At 37.2% G+C, this 22,423-nt stretch overlaps 1 protein-coding gene across 1 annotated transcript; it reads left to right on the forward strand.

The window, feature by feature from the left end:
• Positions 1–20,159: 20,159 nt before the first annotated feature.
• Positions 20,160–21,482, forward strand: LOC128984155 (uncharacterized protein F54H12.2-like). Its single transcript, XM_054403446.1, has one exon. The coding sequence runs from the start codon at positions 20,160–20,162 to the stop codon at positions 21,480–21,482; it is 1,323 nt and encodes a 440-aa protein (XP_054259421.1).
• The last annotated feature ends 941 nt before the right edge of the window (positions 21,483–22,423 follow it).

A 22,423-nucleotide genomic window follows, 5' to 3' on the forward strand; every position in this document is an offset into this window, starting at 1 on the left:
TTTTTGTCTAAGATTTTTTTTCATTATCAGCAAGTTTGGTTGGTTTGGTTAGGTTATGACAGTTTAATTTATGATTAAAGCATTATAAAATTGAATTTGAGTCATTTCTAGTTTTATTTTATGAACAGAACTATTTTTTTTCGATTAGTAAACCTTCATTCGATTTTTTCATTATCAGCAAGTTTGGTTACGTTATGACGGTTAAATTTTATAATTAGAATTATAAAATTGAATTTGAGGCATTTATTTTATTATTAGAATTTAAAAGGTTTACGCATAATGAAAACTATAAAAATTACTATGAATATTTAAGAAGACAGGCTGACAAGTTGTTTGACATAATTATTGTTTTGATTTAATTTATAAATTAGAAAGATAATAAAACAATTTTGAATTTGAAAAAAATCATTTAATTTATTCGTAATTAAATTCTCTAATTAACTCCCACCTCCTTCTCCACGCCTCCCTCATAAAGTTTGCTAATTTACGCCAATCCCTACCATTTATGTATTCTATGTGTTCTTCCCAATGCATGCTTCGTTTTCCAAACCAATACTCCCTGATATCACCTAAAATTGGGCAAATAGAAACAAAATGAAAAACTGTCTAAAAACTAAATCTATATAAATAACGCCATGTTTAAGAATTACCTAGGTTTTCTGCTACAGGGAGGGTAATAAAGGGTATTTTTTGTAAAATATTAATAGCTTAGTATAAAATAAATAAATTTGTCAAGTTTGATGAAAATATATCCATAAACAAAGCAAACTGCGAGTTTAAATATTTTCCATAAGAATAACATAGGAATTTTAAATTTACATTTTTTTTTAATTTTCTCCGTAACCAATAACAGTACAAAAACACTTAATTATACTAAATAATTAATTTGTCTAAGTTCTTCAAAACGGTTTAGAGAGAAATTGAAAAATTGTCTTGAGGGTCAAAAATGAGAAAAGGTATGTTTACCCCATAAATCCCCGCATAAAACCCCGTTCCCATGGTCCGATCATGCTGGTTCGCGAACTCTTTCGAATGATTGTAGGGTTACACGTTTGTATTAAATTTCATCAAAATTGGATAATTGTTGGTCAAATTATCATGCCAATGGACACTTAACATGTGATCAAATGGGACCCTTTTAAGCGACGGAGAGGACTTGCGCTCTGCTGAATTTCGGCTTTCCGGCAGGGTGTTTTTTACATATGATCAAATAAATGGAACCCTTTTATGCCACAGCCTTTTCTGTCGGGCGGAATGCAGTGCTGCCAGCCTACCCCATGCTCTGTCATCCACTGTTTCGAAATCACCAAACCATTGTTACAAATAGATGATTATTGTAATAGATCGAGGATACAGCTAAAGAAGTGATATAATTGCAAAACTGAAGTGATGTAAATGTAAAACTTACATGGTGAGTATAATTAAGTTTACATTTATGTTTAAATCCTCAGAATAATACAAAAATTCGCAGCACACCATAAAAGTTTGCAAAAGCTCCATCCAGTCTACGGCTTTGATTCACCGGGTGTACAGCCCACCTCCTCCTCGTCGTCTATTTTTCTTAACACATAAATAGTTCAAAACCGATAAACAAGGTATTTCTAGTGTGACTGAAGATGCCAAATGAACAAAGTTGGCAGCACTGGCACCCCCCAACGCGGACATCATAAAAAACCAGCGGATTTCGCTCAGCGGAAAAAACTGCATTAGAGGGGCCTAGATTCCCGAAAACTTCGTGCAATAAAGTTAAATAAAATGATGTTTTTGTTGTAAATTCCCTAGTTTTCTTATATATTGCAATGATCTGCTAGCATTATTTAAAATCGAAAAACATCTTGTTTACAACGAAATATTGAAGTAAGGCTTTATATAGTAAGTTGTACTACTTGAAGTTGATTATAATATAGCCTTATAAGGAAAAACTTGTTTGTAAGTAAAAACTCAGTTACGCCATCTATGATCACTATTGTGGTTCAACTGGAAAATATCCTCAAAACAGTCCGTGACTAACTGTTATGTAATATGATTCCTTTTGTACTGTCAAATATTTATTCAGCTGTTTTATTTAAGACTGTTTTGTTTATGTATGTAATGTTTACAGTTTTGTGCAATTCTCTCGTGTAAAATGTAGCTGACTATTAAGTTGAATAAAACCATATAAATTTGGTTTCTAAACATTTCTTTTCATAACAATTTATTCAACTTAATCTTTTAACTATATTATTACAAGTTCTTCTATACAAGTTGTATTCTATCTTTTCTATTCAAGTTTATTCCAAGAAATCTAAATGGATAAATTCTTCAAGCCGGAGCCCTATCTTTAGACCCTAATGATCCCCATTCTGATCGTCAGTGGAAACATTGGAAAACCACTTTCAAGAATTTCATGGAAGAAATATGTGCTGCAGAAGATGATCTACTAAAACTTCTAACTAATTTTGTGGACTACAACATACTAACATACATGAAATAATCTCAGAGGCTGATTCTTATACTGAAGCTATATCTATTCTTGACAAACTCTTTATAAAGCCTACTAATGAGGTATATTCACGTCATCAACTGGCCACTAGAAGACAGGAACCTGGAGAAAATATTGATCAGTATCTTCGAAAACTAAAAGAACTTAGTAAAGCATGCAACTTTAAATCTGTCACTGCTAATGAAAATCGCAACGAGTACATAAGAGACGCTTTCATTCGAGGACTAATATCACAGTCCATTCGACAAAGACTTCTTGAAAATCTAACTTTGACTCTTGAAGAAGCTTATAATCAAGCCATTACCTTGGAATCAGCTGAAAATCAGGCGGTTTCATATATTTCAAGCCCTTGTAACTCTATATCTCAGTCAACTCCTAAAGATGTTGATGTTACTGATACAAATGTTTCTCAGGCAGCTTCTGATTCGTCTTCACACCAATTATCCTCGATAAGAAGAGAAAAATGTTTCTTTTGTGGACGGTCACGACACTCTCGAGCCAACTGTCCTGCCAAAGACTCAGTTTGTAATATTTGTGACAAGAAAGGCCATTGGGCAACAGTTTGCAATTCTCGCAACCAAAGTAGGACATTTAAGGGTAAAACAACTCAAAGTGATAAGACAGAAATAAACTCCATGTCTTCCTCTCTTGTTGCTGCCTCACAAAAATGTCTTTCAAAAGCTACAGTGTCACTGATGTTAAACGGCAGACCAGTAGATGCACTCATTGATACTGGGAGTTCCGACAGTTTTGTATCTGAGGCTACTGTGAAAAGATTCAATATTTCTAAATACCCAACAAAGCATGAAATATCGATGGCATCAACAAGTCATGTTTCATCAACTCTTGGCCACTGTATTGTTGACATGGTGTGCGATGGCCACGAATACCCACTGACATAGCTGCTCATCTTAACTGATTTATGTGCCGATGTTGTAATTGGACATGACATCCTTCGGCAACATTCTGCTGTGGAGCTGAATTTCGGTGGTAAACGCCCACCCTTCAATGTTTGCAATCTACTTAGGGCTAAAGTATCACCACCACCACTGTTTGATAATCTAACTAATGACGTCAAGCCTGTAGCCATCAAGTCCCGCCGCTACTCTGAAGATGATAGTAAGTTCATAAAAAGTGAAAAAAGTAGGCTTATATCAGAAGGAATAATTGAACCGAGTAAATCACCTTGGAGAGCACAAGTGATTGTGGTCAACAATGGGCACAAGAGACGTCTCTGTATTGACTACTCTCAAACCATCAACAAATTCACACAGCTTGATGCCTACCCTCTACCTCACATTGAATCATTTGTCTCTAAGCTTGCTCAATACAAAGTGTTCAGTACAATCGTTCTGAAGGAGGCATATCACCAAATACCTATTCGGAATGAAGATAAACCATTCACTGCATTTGAAGCTAATGGGAGACTTTACCAATACACTCGAATTCCTTTCGGCGTAACTAATGGTGTGGCGTGTTTTCAAAGAACTATTGATCAGATTATAGAAAATGAAAATCTACTAGACACGTTTGCTTATCTGGACGATGTAACTATTTGTGGTCGTAGCCAAGCAGAACACAATCAAAACCTACAGAGATTCATGGAAGCAACTAAAAAGTATAATCTTACCCTGAACAAAGAAAAATCTAAGTTTTCGTTGACCAGCATTCCAGTTCTGGGGTACATTGTAGAAAACATGTCCATGCGTCCTGATCCTGACCGCCTGCAATCACTCTTGAATTTCCCCGTTCCAACTGATAATGCAAGCCTTAAAAGAGCTCTTGGCATGTTGTCCTATTACGCAAAGTGGATTCCTAAATTCTCTGAAAAGGTTCATTGCCTTACTACAGTCAAATCATTCCCAGTAGGCAGTAAAGAAATATTGGCCTTTAAGACATTAAAAGAAGAAATAGCGAACTCCAGTATGTCTGCAGTTGAAGAGAATATTCCATTTACTGTAGAAACAGATGCATCTGAATCAGCTATAGCGGCTACCCTTTCACAAGCTGGAAGGCCAATATGTTTCTTTTCAAGAACCCTAACTAAGAGTGAACAACATCTACCTGCTGTGGAAAAAGAGGCCCTCGCAATATTCGATTCAATACAGAAATGGAGGCATTTCCTGATTGGAAGACGGTTTAAATTAATTACAGACCAGAAATCTGTGTCATATATGTTCAATCAGAAACACGCGGGAAAGGTTAGTAGAGGTAATTACGCACTACTGTGGGGGCCGGATCCGCTCCGGTAATTAGCAATTACAATGAGTAATTACAATTAGTTTTTTTTTTTTTTATGTAATGAGTTTTTTTTGTGTAATGCGTTTTTTTCGTGCAATGAGTTTTTTTTTGTTTTTGTAATGAGTATTTACAATTAGTTTTTTTTTTAATAAGTATTTACAATTTGTTCTTTTGTAATGAGTACAGTAATTACAATTAGTTTTTTTTTTGTTATAAGTATTTACAATTTTTTCTTTTGTAATGAGTAATTACAATTAGTTTTTTTTTTTATTCGACAATGTGTAATTACTAATTAATACACATGTTGTACGTGGCAGAGGGTACTTCTCCCCCTTCCTTAATTTTTTAAGTGTAATTATTCTTTACATCGTGAGAAATCATTGTGATGATACTTCCCACACACACTAATCCCATGTCTAGACTTCATCAATCTGTTGACACAGGGGGAAGGAACTAACTGGCGGAGGATATTCCTCCCCTTCCCTGTGTATGTGTATGTGTGTGTGTGTGTGTGTGTGTGTGTGTGTGTGTGTGTGTGTGTGTGTGTGTGTGTGTGTGTGTGTGTGTTTGTATTCACCGAATAGTGGCATCCTTCACAGGCACACGGCCGTACTGTGGCACCTTCAAAAATTGTGGCACCTTTTTCAGGGTGCCACAGCTAATTCGATCATTTTTGAGGTTTTCCAGCATTATTACGTCGTTTAAACATCACATGCCACAATTGAGTATTTTTGAACTCGTTGATGTGAGTTTAAGTAGCGCAGGTACACACCGAATTGTGGAACACGAAACCATACAGGTAGCTAGCGCGCCTCGCGCCGTCCGCCGGAACTATAACTTTCCTAATGCTACGTTGCCAATTCTCGCGCCAGCCTACACTCGAAATAGTGGCACCATGCCACAATTCAGTATATATCAACAGTGTGTGGACAGGATGCCACTTAATGAGCTGTAGAGCTTGAGCAGTGTGTAGAACAGTGCAACAAGCAACTAATAAACTAATAATACTATACTGCCACGTACTATAAAACAATTTAAGTACCATAAATAATATACTTTTGCTCCGAGTGGTGAACAATGTTTTACATTACAAATAATTTGTGTAGTAAATAATTTAAATTGATTTACCTAACCCGCCATGTTAAACTTCCCTATCCCAAGCGTGATGTATACAACTTCCTTACTTCTCGAGTGATGTAAAGTATCAAAAACTCACTCGGTGATGTAAAGAAACCCATTTAAATAACATTGAGTGCTTAACTTAAAAAATATAACTCTATGGAGCCAACGATGTTCAACGCTAGAAATCAGCTGTGCGCTTGAATGTTATTATTATGCTTTAAAGTATTTTCCTACCTAACCTAGCTTTTGTTAGTAAAAGAACGTTACTGATAGAAGATGAGTGAAATGGATAATGAAAAATATTGTACGTAAACCCATGTTTATTGTCGGGTCAGGTAAAATCTTGTACGTTACACGTTACGCAAGAGCGTGCTGTTTACATCACTTAGGTGAATTATGCAACTCGCTTCCGCTCGTTGCACAACATTCACCTGCGTGAAGTAAAAACGCTCTTACTACACTTGTAATGTAAATAGCTATTACGCAACCATTAAAAAATTGATTTTTGTTTACAAACATAAATTGGTAACGTAGTTATTTTGTATCAATTGAATTTGTACACTGAAACGATAACAATGTTTGAGGTTAGAACGCTATATAAGTTGTCCTAGACTGCTTTTTTTATCTTACAAACTATTTCGTGCTGATACATCTATTTTTTTTTAACATTTTAGTCATGTTGACAAAATATTTTGCAATTACATTTCTGAATCAGTCAGTAAAGGTAGATTTCGATGCATCATTGCTGAAAGTTATGTTTTGCTTCTCACTCTCAGAGTATTCCAAAGACATCTAATGTTTCAATCTATGTTCAAATGTTATATGAGGTAAACATATAACCGAATCAATTAAAGTACTTAAATTAAAATACATATTATTATCAACACGCATAATCTAGTTCAGATTATAATATCATCTCACAATCATATTTGTAAAACCTACTGTGATGTTTTAACCAGTCCCCACTAACAAAAGCATAAAATGAAAGGTCCTAAAGAGGTTAACATTGAGTCATAACAAAAGTAGTTTAAAAGTTGTAACCATGATACTGTAAATAATTTGATATTGTTAGATATTATAAGATCGTTTTACAATTTTGTCAATCTATCTGTTACTTTCATACAAATGTATTTTTATTATTCAATGTTTTGTTTTGTAGAACCTTTAGTATTTTCAACTTTATTAATAACTAGTAGAATACCCGACCACAGACAATGGAAACCATTAGAGTATTATATTGTCTGTGCTGCTTAGTGTCGCCAGTTCCGCCATATTGAATTGGTAAGGGGCTCGAATTGGGTCGCGGCAGTGAACAACTTTTAATTGAACACGCACAGAATACACCGTGATACGGGGTTGGCATATAAGTAGAACATGACCATTGCAGTGTTGGGGAGGAAACGGTCTAAGAAAATATGGTCTTTTAATTTATACGGTATCCTATAGTGTGGCACACATATACCTATAATAAAAGAATGTGTTTAATGGTATGCACTGTAAACGAAAACCTATCACAATAGTTCCAAACATGTAAATAGGGCAATTTTCTAACATATTTTAGTGAAATTATAATCAGGCAAACGGGAATTGGCTCAGTCTATAGGTTTGCTGGGGCAGGGGGATTATATTACTGTTTACAAACAAATAAATCAAAAGAATATACCCCATAACTCAGGATAAGGGCCTAGGTTGATAGGGCAATATAGAATGTTGATTATTTCCTATATCCATTGAATGATATAACAACATATGTTATAACATTTCACAAATATTATAACAGACTCAGTATAGTTAGATCATAAACAAATGAAGTACTGTAACTGAAACAATCCTATAATAATGAAATTACATTAACATATGGTTTGACAGCTCCTTTAGGTAATGTTAAATAAATTCAGGCTAGTGACATCATTATTTTAAATTTATAATCCTTACCCTCTCTGTTCTAATATTCGTGCAGTATTTAATAAGGTTTGAACCAGCTGTGTTGAATTGAGAAATCAAAATCAATTTGACAGTTAGTTCTGCTTGTTTACATTTTTAAACTTAATAGGTTTGTTCTTTGTTACCATGGATACCATCAATCAATATTTACTTTTAAATCTCTCATCTCAGATTTTTGAAAGCCCACGGGGCAAAGCCCTAGGTGAATATCGAAGCGGTAATAGTTCTATATGTATCCTAGGAGCTGTAGCTTCATTTGTGTGCAATTTGAGCATAGTCGGATCAGTATTTTTTGAGATTAGCTCATACAAACACACACACAGACTCTTCTTTATAATAGTATAGAATAGAATAGAATATAGAATAGAATAGATAGATAGATAAACCTATTTCAACGTACAATATCAGTTTTAGGAAATTCCTAGTAAGGTTGTTAGAAGTGTATTGGCATCCGTGAAGTTTGTGTAATGTTTTTTTAAAATCACTGTGGGATATATTTAACTTCACTTATTATTTATTTTATATGTTTCTACTTCTTGAAATTCTCAGTTAACTGGGAGGCGGAGCAAACAGTTTGTTCTAAAATGAACTTGAAAATTTTAAACAATCTTTTTTCTGTTGGTTTACTTAAAGTATATAATGTTCTACTATGAATGCAAATCTTTAATATAGTCTAAATTTCCAGTCCCACCCTCAAAAACTATGATATTTAACAGTTGAATCTTTATAACGTATCAACACATTATTTTTAATCGGTCATCAAACTGATTCTTGAATTAGTAGTTGCAAGAGTACGCAAAACTGCAGAGAGAGTCCTTGAAAATGCTTGTGCAATGATATAGTTTTAAATTATAAAAGAAACCCTTCAAAAATTGTATTAACAGGACCAGAGGACCAATATGCACATGGTATTTCATTGGTATAAGGCAAAAAAGTTCAAATCATATTAACTTATGACTGCCAATAGATTTTGGGTTTCCTTAAAACAATTATATAAAACTGTCTGCAAATGTCAATAAAACTGATTTTATAAGAAATTGTAGATTCTTCTGTTGCTCTGTAGGCGACCATTTTGGTCACACAAGGAAGTCCAAACTTATATCTTAGTTTGAACAACGTCATCTTGATTTTACATTGCTCAAGATACATAATCGACACATAGGCTTTCAAAAAAAAAATAAGTAAAGAAAGTAACTAGTGATGGACCGCGCAGACATAGGAACAGTCTAGACTTGCCTCTTACTGACGTTTTCCAAACGAATATAGAAGTTAGATCTACATTCTTCATTTTAGGCTTGAAATAAATTTGTTTGTGGGTAAGAGCGAATGAGTAAGCATGAACAATAACCCTTCTCCCCGACACGCTACCATACCACAGCATCTTACTAGCAGAGCTCAAGGTCATTGACGTAATTGTAATGAACTAAATTTAGACTTCCACCCCCCAATGTCACCAATGGGCCCTAAAGGTTGGTATGTAACAATTCATGACGGTTGAACAATGGCCTTTAAAATACGCTTTTAATTTGTTTCCTAGCGTTTACCGTATCTTAGAAAAAGTTAGTTAACAATAATTACAAAAACTTGTTGGGCGAAAGAAAAATTCTAAAAAGCTACAAATTAATTTATAATATATGTATCTATATCGTATTAAGGTGTGTTAAAGGTTTAGCGTTTGGTTTACAATGTAAAAATTTTCAAAGTCACAAGATGGTTTCTGAAACTCTTTATACAACTCTCCTGACGAAGAAATAAAAACAGTAGCAGCCGACGAACTTTGTTATGTCATATTTAAAAACTCATTTAAAAGTACCGACTTTATTTCAAGATTTAAAATAGAAAATATAAACTTTTGAGCTTTTAATTAGAACCAATAGTGTCCTAGACTAATTGACATCTTTCACACGAAGTGTCAACGATTTACCTTTAGTCTAAATGTCAAGTTATTTTGAAGCTGGACATTGAGTTTTGGTGCCGTTTTCATTGGCATCTACCACTTCTAACCTGCACTAAGATGGCGGACCTGGCTTCAACTGCTTGTATGTTAGTTATATAGATGTGCTCCATCTATTGGTCTTATGTGATCGTTTATTTAAACTAACGGAATTCTGATGAAAATTTGATCATGAATTATTAGCAGTTTTGCAGGATGATTAATTAACAATAGTTTTTTTTTTTTTTTATTTAAATTGCTTGTTAGTTGGCAACAAATCTTAGAGATGTGTATACATTTTTTAGGACAAAATTGAATTAGCAGATGCCATGGTAAAGAAGCGTACTAGAAAAAGTTACTGTCGCCTCATCCAATTTTTACAGCAGTCAGCTGTTGACATGATAGGCGAGCAACCGCGACAGTGAGGACGGGGAACAGCTGATTTCATGTTCCTAGTTGGCAAATTGTCTGCTAGCTACTAACGTACACATGCATAAGCCATCATCGGTAGCACCAGTAGCCTCAATGAATATATAAACACTTGTGTTAAGGTTTAAATACAGTAGTCAATGTTATTGCTGAATTTGATACCTACTATACATATTGTTACTAATATATGAAATGGAGAAAAACGTTACCTTAAAAATACAAAATTTCCCAATTTATATCCAGACCTTTTTAAATAGCTTAGAAAACAAATAATTTAGTATATCAAAGTGTTTTTGTACGGTTATTGGTAACAGGACAAATTCAAAAATTGTAAATTTAAAATTCCCTTGTTATTCGTATAAAGAATATTGTAAAATTTTGTAGTTTGCTTGTTTATGGATATATTTTGATCAAACTTGGCAAATTTATTCAAACAATTACAAAACTATTTGGATCATGAACGGTACTCTAGTTTTCCCAAGGTAGGACACGTGAATTGGAATTTTTGCGTTACAGGCACAATGACAGTAAGAATCAAACAAACGTACAGATATATACAAAAGACTCGTTTCGGCTATCTTATTATATACAACGTAGAAATAACCAAACACTTCATGAGTCTACGCAATGTACAGACAAAACAGTAAAGACTTTATAATCTTATAACTAACTATCTGCCCATGCTTCGCAACGGGGTGAGAATCTTTGGGTCTCTAATTCCACCGTAAAAAAATAGTATATTTCGTACCTAGGGCCTAAAGTGAGGTTTTGCCGACTCGATATCGGGTTTTAAGTTCGGGACGAAGTCGAGAACGTGAAACGATCGAGAGCTGCAAACCCATTTTGGCTCGTGGTACGAGCGGTTTTTTTTACCCAAGTATGTTTTGCAATATAACGTCCCTCTTATTTATGTGAAATATTTTGAGGAATCAGCAAAATCAAAAATAACAATAAATAGTTGTCTAGGCAGCTGTGACAAAAAACAAGTCTATTGCAATGCCATTGATACAGCTTGTGCATTTAATATACATTAATGTTTTAAGTAAATAGGCGAGCAAGTGATTTTGCGGCCCTAGGGATGTAAACCCCTGCTCGGTCCCCATATGACGATGACAGCTGGCATGGCCAGCAAAACGTAACTTTCAGCCACCAATTTAAACCAGCTAAATGTATGTAAAACAGCTAAAAACATCATAGTGAGGTGAAAAATTCGTTACGCATACTTTTACATTACCATGAATTAATTATATGCATACAGAAAAAACGGAGTCATACTTATTGCGTATTTTAATGTAAACTAGTGGCTTGTAGGGACATAGTCCCTAAAAAGCTACGGAAAAGGAATTATTGTTGGAATATTTAAACAAACTCAGAATCAAATTATCTATATGTCAGGATAGGCCTAGATATCCCACTACAACATATCTTTTGTGCAAAAAAAACAAAACAGTTTGTTGTTTGTCTTTGATTGCTTTTGTTGATAACGTTATGTTCAATAAAGAATTTGAATGATTCCTGAGTTTAACTGCTAAAGGCAGCAAACATGTTTATGAATAAATATTGGTTTATTAAGGTAGCTTTGGTTTTTTGGTTAATGCTGATAACAAGGCTTCCCTGATTGAAATACAGTATTCCAAGTATCTCAGTTCTTATACCATACATACAATGTGACGATAAAATATCAACAAAATAGCATGTAGTTTTATGTAATCCTCACGACATTTCATTTGGTCCATTGACTTTAAATCCAATAATTTGTAAAAATTATTGGAGCTTTGAAAAAAACTTCATATAAAATCCTTACACTAATAAAAGACGACGTCATGAGCGCGGGAAATGAGCTACAGCGGCTAGAGCATAGCCACATGAATACAGAACGGAATGAAGGAACTAGAACGGAGAACTGGCAACAGCGCACGCGAGAAGTAGGGGGGGCGCACACACCGCTCAAGCACTACAACGCATTAGTGGCATCCTGTCCACACACTGTTGATATATACCGATTTGTGGCATGGTGCCACAATTTAAAAACTGGAATGTTAGATGTTAAAATGGAGTGTTCATTAAAAATATCGATACAGACATGTTTCTACCACCTTCCTTCATCCACTGGTGGCCGCAGGTTGAAAGATGCCACAATTAGGTGTTTGCGAGTATTCGGTAAAACCCCGTATGTGTGTGTGTGTGTGTGTGTGTGGGTGTGTTGGTGTGTGCGTGTGTGTGCTTGCGTGTGTGTTTCATAACACTGCCGCTTGGAGCGCTGGTGTAGGGGAGTAGCTACGGCGCTTCCACACTACAAGCATTCACAGACAACATGTTCTCCGACGAAGAACTCATCGCTGCCGCTGATGAAGCAGTGGCAAGACACCACGCCGAATTGGAGACCGCGGCGACTCAGCAGACGCATGGCGAGCGTAATTTATCCATCACGGATGAAGAGGTTATCGCGAGTGCTGACGTCATCGAAGCGAGGATTGAATTGGAGGATAATAACGTCGAGCAGGAGGAGGAGGGGGAAGACCAACAGTACGTCATCAATGTGCTGTCGATGGAGGAGTTGCTCCAAATACATTTGGAGGCAACAACCGAACTAAATGAAGGATGGTTAGCTCAACCTAGGGATGACGAGGAGGAGGCTAGGTTGAGTAACCTACTAACCCTTATCCCCATGGTGGAAGAAATAATCGCATCTATACAGCGGAGAGAAGACACGGAGGAGTAGATTTAAGTAGTAATTAAAGTAGAATTAAGTTTTGTAAATTAATAATAATAAAAATATATATATATACAAAAAAAAAACAACAAAAAAAAACAACAAAAAAAAAAACAACAAACAAACTAATAATTAGAACTATTCCATACAGTCTTGGCATAGCTAAGACAGTGATGCAATAGTGGCAGTCACCACAAGGAGAGAAGGGGTGTCCCCATCGTTCCTTCCCACACACACATTAATCACCCTGTCTAGACATCGTTAATCTGTTGAAACAGGTGGTGAGGGAAGGACGATGGGACACCACTTCTCTCCTAGTGAGAGGTTATTTCCGCATCACTGTGGATTCTGGACCAACAGTTTATTTTGTATGTTTGTTTGTTGTTTTTTTTTATTACTATTTATTTAATATTTTTTTTATTACTATTTATTTAATATTTTATTACAAAATCTTAAACTAACTATCTATTCAACCATCTCAGAAACTCTTCATCTGTCATCTTCATTATCATGCGGTTTTCTTCACGCTCCAGCTTTCTTCTGCGCTCTAGCTCAGCACTCATATATCGAAGATTTTGCTTGATGATCTCCAGTTGCTGAGCTTCACCCTCATCTCTAGGTTGACTCGAAGTGTTTGACCATCGTATGGTCCATTCCAACGACTCGTCATCCAAATGTTTATATTCCTCCGTGGTAAATTTTTCTTCTGCGGCCTTACAAGCAGAAACTAACTGTTCGTCAGATATGTCACTAGGGAAGTGAGACATGTTACTAGCCTGATGACGGAATGTCGAATGACCGTGTCTGTAAGAGCACTATGAGCCCCCCACTCTTTCCAACTGAGAAAGTAGTGGGAGTAGTGCTGCAATATCCCCCCCCCCCCTAGTGATATTTTTCACACACACATAATTATGTATGGAAGTGCAAGAGTGGTAATAAATATATCTATGAGTAAATTACAAAAAGCTAAAAGAATCAATAATGATCTACGTTGGAATCTTTTTATTAAAAGTGCGATAGTACGTGCAAGAGTCACATTCTACGAGGAAAACTTTAATATCAACCAATGACAAAAATAGCGTACATATGACGAAAAATTATAAGAAAAATGTATTTTTTTCAAGTCCAATAGTTACTATATTTTACTTTGCGGACTATGAAGACAGAAGATGCTACTCACATTTAGATAGTATTCGTTTTAAACTAAGAATAAAACAGACTGAAACATTATTACGTAAACCTATTCTGCTAAGGTTACAACATATAAGAGAGTGTCAAAATTTAAACCACGAGTCATGTTTTGAAAAATTATTAAAATATTCTGTTGGCACACCTGCAGTAGCTTGCTCACCTCACCCCTAACTCATTGCATATCACGTCAGTCACAGTGTAGCAGCCGAACAGTGTGAGTATGAATCCCTCTTGCAGCATTGACGAATACATTCAATCATTTATGCAAGAGATAGACGGTATGACGGACAACGCAGTTCAACAGACTCCAATCACAAACAGTACAAGTAGTACGAAGAAAAGGAAGAGTCCCCCGGCTAAGACCAAGATGGAAAAGTCAGGATGGGTACCCAAGCCGCCAGCGGATTGTCCCATAGTATCATGGATGGATAAAGGTAATATGTACGCAGTGCAAAATCCAGCAAACAAAGGAAGTGTTTTATTGAAAATAGAAGTGTATGAAGGTGTCGACATGAAGTTCATGTGCGGTTTATATTTGGACAAAGACAAAACAGTACAAGAGAGTGTTAATGAAACAATTGAAAAGATCGAAAACATGTGGGTTGATAAAAAAACTGGTGCTCCAAAACTCACGGGATTAACTCAAACTGTTACACCATGCAAAAGTGACGAGCTAGATGTAAAACCGAAGAAACGTGTGGTACGTAAAAAGCAATAGACATGTTTATAGGAATTAATGAACACATGTGCCCATAAACTATCCACATATGACAACCAACTCTTTTTTCTAGACATTTGTTAGCACGTGTGTTAAAACAGCTGCGTTCATTATTATTCACCCCCACTCTCCCACCAACTAAAATGGCCGCTGATCGGAATAAAAAGCCCCAGTCTGTCTGAGACAAATGCCAGTCTGCTCCAGTTCATCAACACCTCACCACTAGCACCAGCACTGTCAGCTTCCACTACACACACACTATGAGCAACATTGCTGAGATGGACAACGTGATGACCACTGAGGCGGCTACACCGATGGACCTGAAGACTGCATTGAACACCTGCAAGAACAACTCGCCTACATACACCAGACTGACCGACTTGATTGATGAGGTTCCATACCTAATAACGATGATGGAGAGAGCGGTTACACCATTCGGCGAGACAATCATCGTCATCCTTGAGGCCCAGACGGGAGATGACTACTACCTGAGAGTCTATCTGCCGAGACGCTTCAATGATGTGGTGAGCAATGCCGACATCGATCGCTACAACAACGGTTTCGGAGATCGCCTTCGCTTGGTGAAACGCTCACCCAGGCCCGGCGCATCATTCACTCCGTTGGAATTTGTGTAAATATTGTAAAGCAAGAAAACATCAAGACGTAAATAAAAAAAAATGTATGTATATATATTCTTAAAATAACCTATGTAGATTTTGATAGTTTTTGTAAGTAATAAATTTTTGATTTATTTGCAAACATAAACACATGACTAAAATGATTGACTTATACCCGAAGGTAATACTATAGTTAAAGCAATGAGTGATTGGTATCAGTAGTTAGTATGACTTTGAAGTGGTTACACCCATTCTCCGCCATTGTGGCGGGGCCTTCAGGTAGTGGTAAATCAGTGTTTGTCTCAAGGTTTATTAATAATATTTCAGAAATGTGTGACACATTATTCTCTAGCATATACTGGCATTATGGTAGTGGTGGTGGAGGAGGAGTTGGTAATTCATTAAACTCAAAAATAAAATACATTGAAGGTTTACCAAACATGGAAGACTTTGACGGTAATCAACCGATACTTGTGGTAATAGATGATATGATGCGAGAAACAAACAACATAGTGGTTGATTTATTTACAAAAGGTTGTCACCATAGGAATATTAGTGTGTTTTTTATAACTCAAAATATTTTCCACCAAGGACGTGGCCAGAGAGACATATCACTAAATGCGCATTACTTAGTATGTTTTAAGAATCCTAGAGATAGGGTGCAGATCAAGTGTTTAGCTAGACAAATCCATCCAGAAAACTCAAAGTTTATCGAGGAGGCGTATACCGATGCAACAAGTAAACCACATGGCTACCTATTGATAGATCTGAAACAATCAACACCTGACGATATGCGAATACAGAGTAATATATTTCCAGATGATGATAATCATTTTGTGTATATGCCGAAACAAAATAGGAAAACAAAATAATTTAGTTATCATCATGTCGTGCTTGAGGAAGGACAGAGCGCTTCTCAAAGTGTTAATAGAGGCTACTCCAAAAGAGCGCAAAGGGCTATTAAAAGTGTGTAACTTGAGTACTATTCGTACAGTTTGTGAATGTATTTACAATGTGTTACGAGGTAACGTTCCTCTATCAGACAAGATAAAACAAAAATTGCGAAGACACAAGACTACTCTTCGTCGAATTGTAAAACGAGGTGAATGCTGGAATAAAAAACGCAAATATTTAGTACAAAAAGGAGGTGGAACTATTATCCCATTATTATTAAGTACTGTGTTGCAAGCAGTTGTACAATCAGCTTTAAATAACTAAAATTTGTATTAATCAGGTGACTCCTACGTCTACATACATATAAAGATTTGTCATTCTATTCTGAGACACCGTGCGTGAAGTTACACAGAGTTACACGACAATGGAGCATGCACGAAAAATGGTCATTGTTCCACAAGAGTTATTTGATCGTTTAAAATCGCCGGCTAATCAACAGTCACTTTCAACTGAACGTTCATACAAAAGTTTGGATGACGAAATGGAAGAGATAATGAATAATAAAAAACTCAATGATAGTGATAAATGGAAGTTGTACAGTCAAGTGTTACATCGTTTTTTAAACGTAGCGTCAAGTAATCGTGAACCAGTTAGTATCCCCATTGTGAACACCAAACTAGGTGATCAGATTAACGAGGCTGGTGAAAGAGACAGACAGTATGGGCAGCAAGAACATAACAAGCGACGTGTTTACCCTGGACAAATAGAGGAAATTGTTGAAACATTTTCAAAGACTTATAAAGATAGCGCTCGAAACTTATTGCGCTTCATAACACGCGACGACAGTTTGATTAGCTGGAATGATAATTTTGAAGTGATTATACAGGGTAACAAAATACCAGGATCAAATTTAGTCGATGTGACACATGCAATCGTACGAGTTCGAGCGGCACATTCATTACCGCCAGGATGGAATGAAATGTTGAGCGCATTGAAACTGATGAATGTCCCTAAAGAATATATACATAACAAACAAGCGTTGGACTATTTAACGTTTGATGAGGCAACAGATGAATCAGTATATGACTCGGTAGAAGAAACAATGGATGAGCCTGATGATGGGGCAAGAGGGGGGGCAGCCGCGCTGTCAGTGACAGGGCGAAGGAGATATTTATTACCAGATCGTTTACAGTCTGCATATGTCAGGCGGGTGGGTCACGCTCCGTATCCACAAAGGCAAGTGGCTGATCACCGTGCAGTGAGAAGAGAGGTACTTCAAGATTCGATTGTGCAGTCACTCAACAATTGGGAACCGTACGAACCGTAAACAATGGAACAGTTGTATTATAATCCAAACGATCCTGCCTCGTATGGCGGCGTAGCTCCGTTAGTACGAGGAGCGAGGGAGAAAAATATTTCCAAACGTAAAATAGTTGATTGGTTACAAACACAAGACACTTATACTTTGCATAAACCAGTCCGTAAACGATTTAAACGCAATCCTTATATGGTGTTTCGACCATATGAACTATGGCAGGCGGATTTAAACGATATGCGAGGATTGAGCAAATACAATGATGGTTTTAACTACTTGCTGTCAGTGATTGATGTGTTTAGTAAGCGTCTTTATGTTAGGCCGTTAAAGAAGAAGGAAGGTGCTGAGGTGGCTACCGCTTTTGACGATATTTTCAAAGAAGCAAATAAAACACCAACGTGCTTACAAACCGACAAAGGGAGTGAATTCACAGGTAGAAAGACCGTACGATTGTTTAAAAAATATAAAATTAAATATGTAACCACACAAAATCCTGATATCAAAAGCGCCGTGATCGAAAGAGTTAATAGGACCTTGAAGACTCGTATGTGGCGATACTTGACTCATAAAAACACTTATCGTTACATCAATGTGTTGGATGAATTGGTGAATGCGTACAACAATAGTGTGCACAGGAGTTTGGGCAATAGACTACGCCCTGTAGACGTGGACGGTGGTGACAAACATGTCGTCTACAATGTATTAAAACATATGTTTAAAAGGATACCACGACGAGTGAAACCAAAACTAAAAGTAGGTGATACAGTTCGAATAGCCAGGGAGAAAGGGAGATTTAGCAAAGGCTACGAGACAAACTGGAGTAAAGAAGTGTTTTCGATACATCGAGTGAATGTGTTTACGCCACTACCTTTGTACACACTTACCGATCTCAATGGTGAAGAATTGAATGGACAGTTTTACGAAGAGGAAATACAAAAAGTCACATTACCCGACAATCACTTGTTTAAGATTGATAAAATAATAGAGACTAAAGGTCGAGGACACAGTAAGCGATACCTAGTGAAGTGGGAAGGTTACGGAGACGAGTTTAACTCTTGGGTAGCTGCGCACGATATACAGCATGTCTAGTAGTATCAGTCAATTTTTTATGACATTGCCCAGCAATAGTTCTATGAAATATTTCCCACAAAATACAGTGACCAGTTATACCACACACTTGTCCAAACACATCCAATTAGACGGCAAGTGGGAGTTGGCTTTGGTGGACATTCACTATCCTTGTTCATTTGTGGTGAATGGAAACAATGTTGATGACGAAACAATACGATTTCAGTATGATAGTTTACTAGCGAGATCGACGATCCGTGATACAGAACAGTTCGCTGTTAAAATTACAGGCGGATACTATAGGAATCTTGATGATCTATTGAATACAATAAACAAACATGAAGACATCCACGATTATATGGAATTTTCATACGACACGAGAATCAACAGAGTTAAACTCAGGATCATGAACGGAAACGTATCGAATGTGAGTCTGAGTGAAAAACTATCACAGCAGTTGGGTTTCGATTATGACGAGAAAAATATATTAAAACCCAATATTACCGAATTGATTGGTTCTAAAGCGCCAAACCTCGCATTGGGTATTCCAGCGCACATTTATGTGTATTGCGACTTGATAGAGCCACAATTTATCGGCGACACTACAGCGCCATTATTGAATATAGTCAACATCAATATAGATACGTACAAGTACGGTTCGTACAATTCAGTGTCATTCACAAGTCCGCACTATGTACCCGTTATGAAATCCACATTTGAAACAGTGGAAATCGACTTGAGGGATCACACAGGGAAAAAACTGCCATTCATGTTTGGAACGTCGTACGTGAAACTTCATTTTAGGAGAGTGCAGCAGCAACAGCAGCAATAATGATAATCAATCTGAATGATCCCTATTTAGCATACTACCGACGGCAACAATTACAACAGACTGGCGGTGCTATCGATCGAGTATTTCACGGTGCACCATATCAGCGAGGACATGGAATCGGTAGTTTTCTGGGCGGTATGATTCGCACTATCGCGCCACTGATCAAGTCCGGAGCAAAATCGGTGGGACAAGAAGCGTTAAGATCCAGTGTTGGATTCCTAACCGATCTGGCAGGTGGTAAAATTACAGATCCAAAATCGGCCGCCAACTTACGACTTAGAGAGTTTACTGGATCGTTGAAACGTAAAGCTGACGAACAGATAGAACGTATTATGCTTAATGGCGGTGGAGGCGGCAACATTGGCGCGAGGAAACGACGCGTAACGCGTAAGAATAACGCGAAACGCGCAATGCGTGGCCGTGGCAGAAAGCCTGTTACACCACAGTCGTTGGCTAAACTTCTTAGGGTGCGGACGTCTACATCAAGAAGAAGAAGAAGAGTTGGAGGAGTGAAACACAAGAGACTAGTAGGGAGGATACGACGACGAGGAGGAGTAGAGCCAAGGAAGAAGGTGACTTTGCCGAAGAAACGTACTCGTCGCAGTAAAAATTTGAAGTCTATTGATATTTTTAGTTAGTTAAAGAAGGAGGAGAAAAAAAATGTCGTTCCTACATCAAAAATCATGTGAGTGTGTCAAAACCGAGCTGGATCTATTCTCCTTACCACCTACGCAGACGAGTATTGAAAGTGGCAAATGGGTCCAGTACAAACCAATATCCACATTGACCGATGATGCGCCAATAGAGTTTGTAGTTCCGGGTAATGGTGATGAATACACTGACCTTTCACAAACAATGATACAATTGACCGCGTCTATTGTTAAATCTAACGGAACTGCGGTCACTACTGACGAAGAGGCGAAAACAGTTGGGCCGGTCAATAACTGGTTACACTCACTATTCAGTCAAGTTGATATGTTTATGAATCAAAAACTTGTTACTCCCCAAAACAACACATACGCATATCGAGCGTATGTTGAAACGTTAATGAACTATGGATACGATGCTAGAAAATCACATCTAACATGCAGTCTTTGGTACACTGACGATGGAATTGACATGAACGATTGCGCGGAAGAAAATGAAGGGCTCAAAGCGAGACGGGAACTAACTAATAAAAGCCGTGAGATTGATATGCTCGGACATTTGCATGTGGATATTTGCAATCAGAATAAGTTCATGCTAAATGGCGTAGAGTTGAGATTTAAATTTATTCGATCAAAAGATGCTTTCTCCATTATGGCCAGTGCTGGTGAATTCAAGGTACATATTGTCGATATTAGTCTCTGGATTCGAAGATGCAAAATAAGTCCCACCGCACTGTTGGCGCACAGTAAAACACTCCAGACTGGTACGGCAAAATATCCAATCACACGAGTGGAGCTGAAAACATTCACACTACCCTCTGGAATACGTAACAAGACTTTGGACAATATGTTTCTCGGCCAAGTGCCGAAACGCGTCATAGTGGGAATGGTTACGAACGCCGCATACAATGGAGATTTTAAAAAGAATCCCTACAACTTCGAACATTTTAAAACAAACTTCTTTTGTCTATATGTTGACGGAGAACAAGTTCCATCAAAACCGTTACAGCCCCACTTTGAAAAATCAAAGGATAAATATGTTATGGCATATCATTCGATGTTCTCCGGTTCTGGTGTACATTTTAGCGATGCCGGCACTGTTATCAGTAGGGAAGACTTTGGTCAAGGATACTGCCTGATGGCATTCGACCTAACACCAGATTTATCTGCAAGTGACACTACACATTGGAATCTGGTGCGTAACGGTAGTGTTCGAATGGAACTCGGATTCGACGACGCGCTTACCGAAACTGTCAACTGTTTGGTTTATGCCGAGTTTGACAATGTTATCGAGATTGATCGACAGCGCAATGTAATTGTGGACTTTGGCGGTTAATCGATCAGTCTTCAATAAACATTCGTTTGAGATGGACCGTTTACGCAGAGCATTCAAGAAATTGAATATATCATCACCCATCATTGTGGACATTCAATGTTTCAAGGACAATCAAAATGAATATACACTGAAGGAAGTTTGCGTCTTGGAAGCTGACACCGGCGTACTACTTATGCATCATATTGCTAAACCACCTTACGATCGATCAGAGTTATCAGATGAAAAACTGAGGGAAAGCTACTGGCTCACAAAACACTGCCACGGACTACGATGGGAGTTCGGTGATATTGCGTACTACGAACTTTTTAACAAATTGACTGATTGTATATCAAAAAGACCGACGGTTTATGTCAAGGGATTGGAAAAGAAAGAATATTTAAAGCGTCATCATGTGATGGACTTTGTTACTACCAATATAATCGATATCGGTGCAATTGGTTGCGAATCAATCACTTCAATCAATAATTTAATGTCAACAAACGTTTTACGATGTCGAAATCACAAGTCTACATACAGTCGATGTGCGCTCACCAACTGTGTCGCAATACGTGGTTGGTTGCATTTGACAACAAATTTGGACGAATGTCTGGATACCAGCGGAGATGCGAGATCCTACTACTGTTCTTGTTTTAGCACCTCTACCAGTACAACAAAAACAGCATCTACTGCTACTATTGGTTATGATACTGTAGAATGAACACGCTACAGATTGAAAAATATCTAGCCACACTTCCTGTGCGCAACGTTGGAGTCTACGCTGCTGACAGAATCCCACGACGCATCTCACCACACACTGCAATAATTGTAAACACTGATCCACACAATGAAGGTGGGACTCACTGGGTGGCTTTCTATTTGAATCGAGAGGGGATGCTTGAATATTTTGATAGTTACGGCCAACCGCCATACTTACCACTATATCAAACATTCCTGCGACACAA

This window comes from Macrosteles quadrilineatus, unplaced genomic scaffold, assembly GCF_028750875.1.
Source record: "Macrosteles quadrilineatus isolate MER2022 unplaced genomic scaffold, UCM_ALF_1.0 Scaffold_2__2_contigs__length_208266976, whole genome shotgun sequence".
NCBI classification, from domain to species: domain Eukaryota; kingdom Metazoa; phylum Arthropoda; class Insecta; order Hemiptera; family Cicadellidae; genus Macrosteles; species Macrosteles quadrilineatus.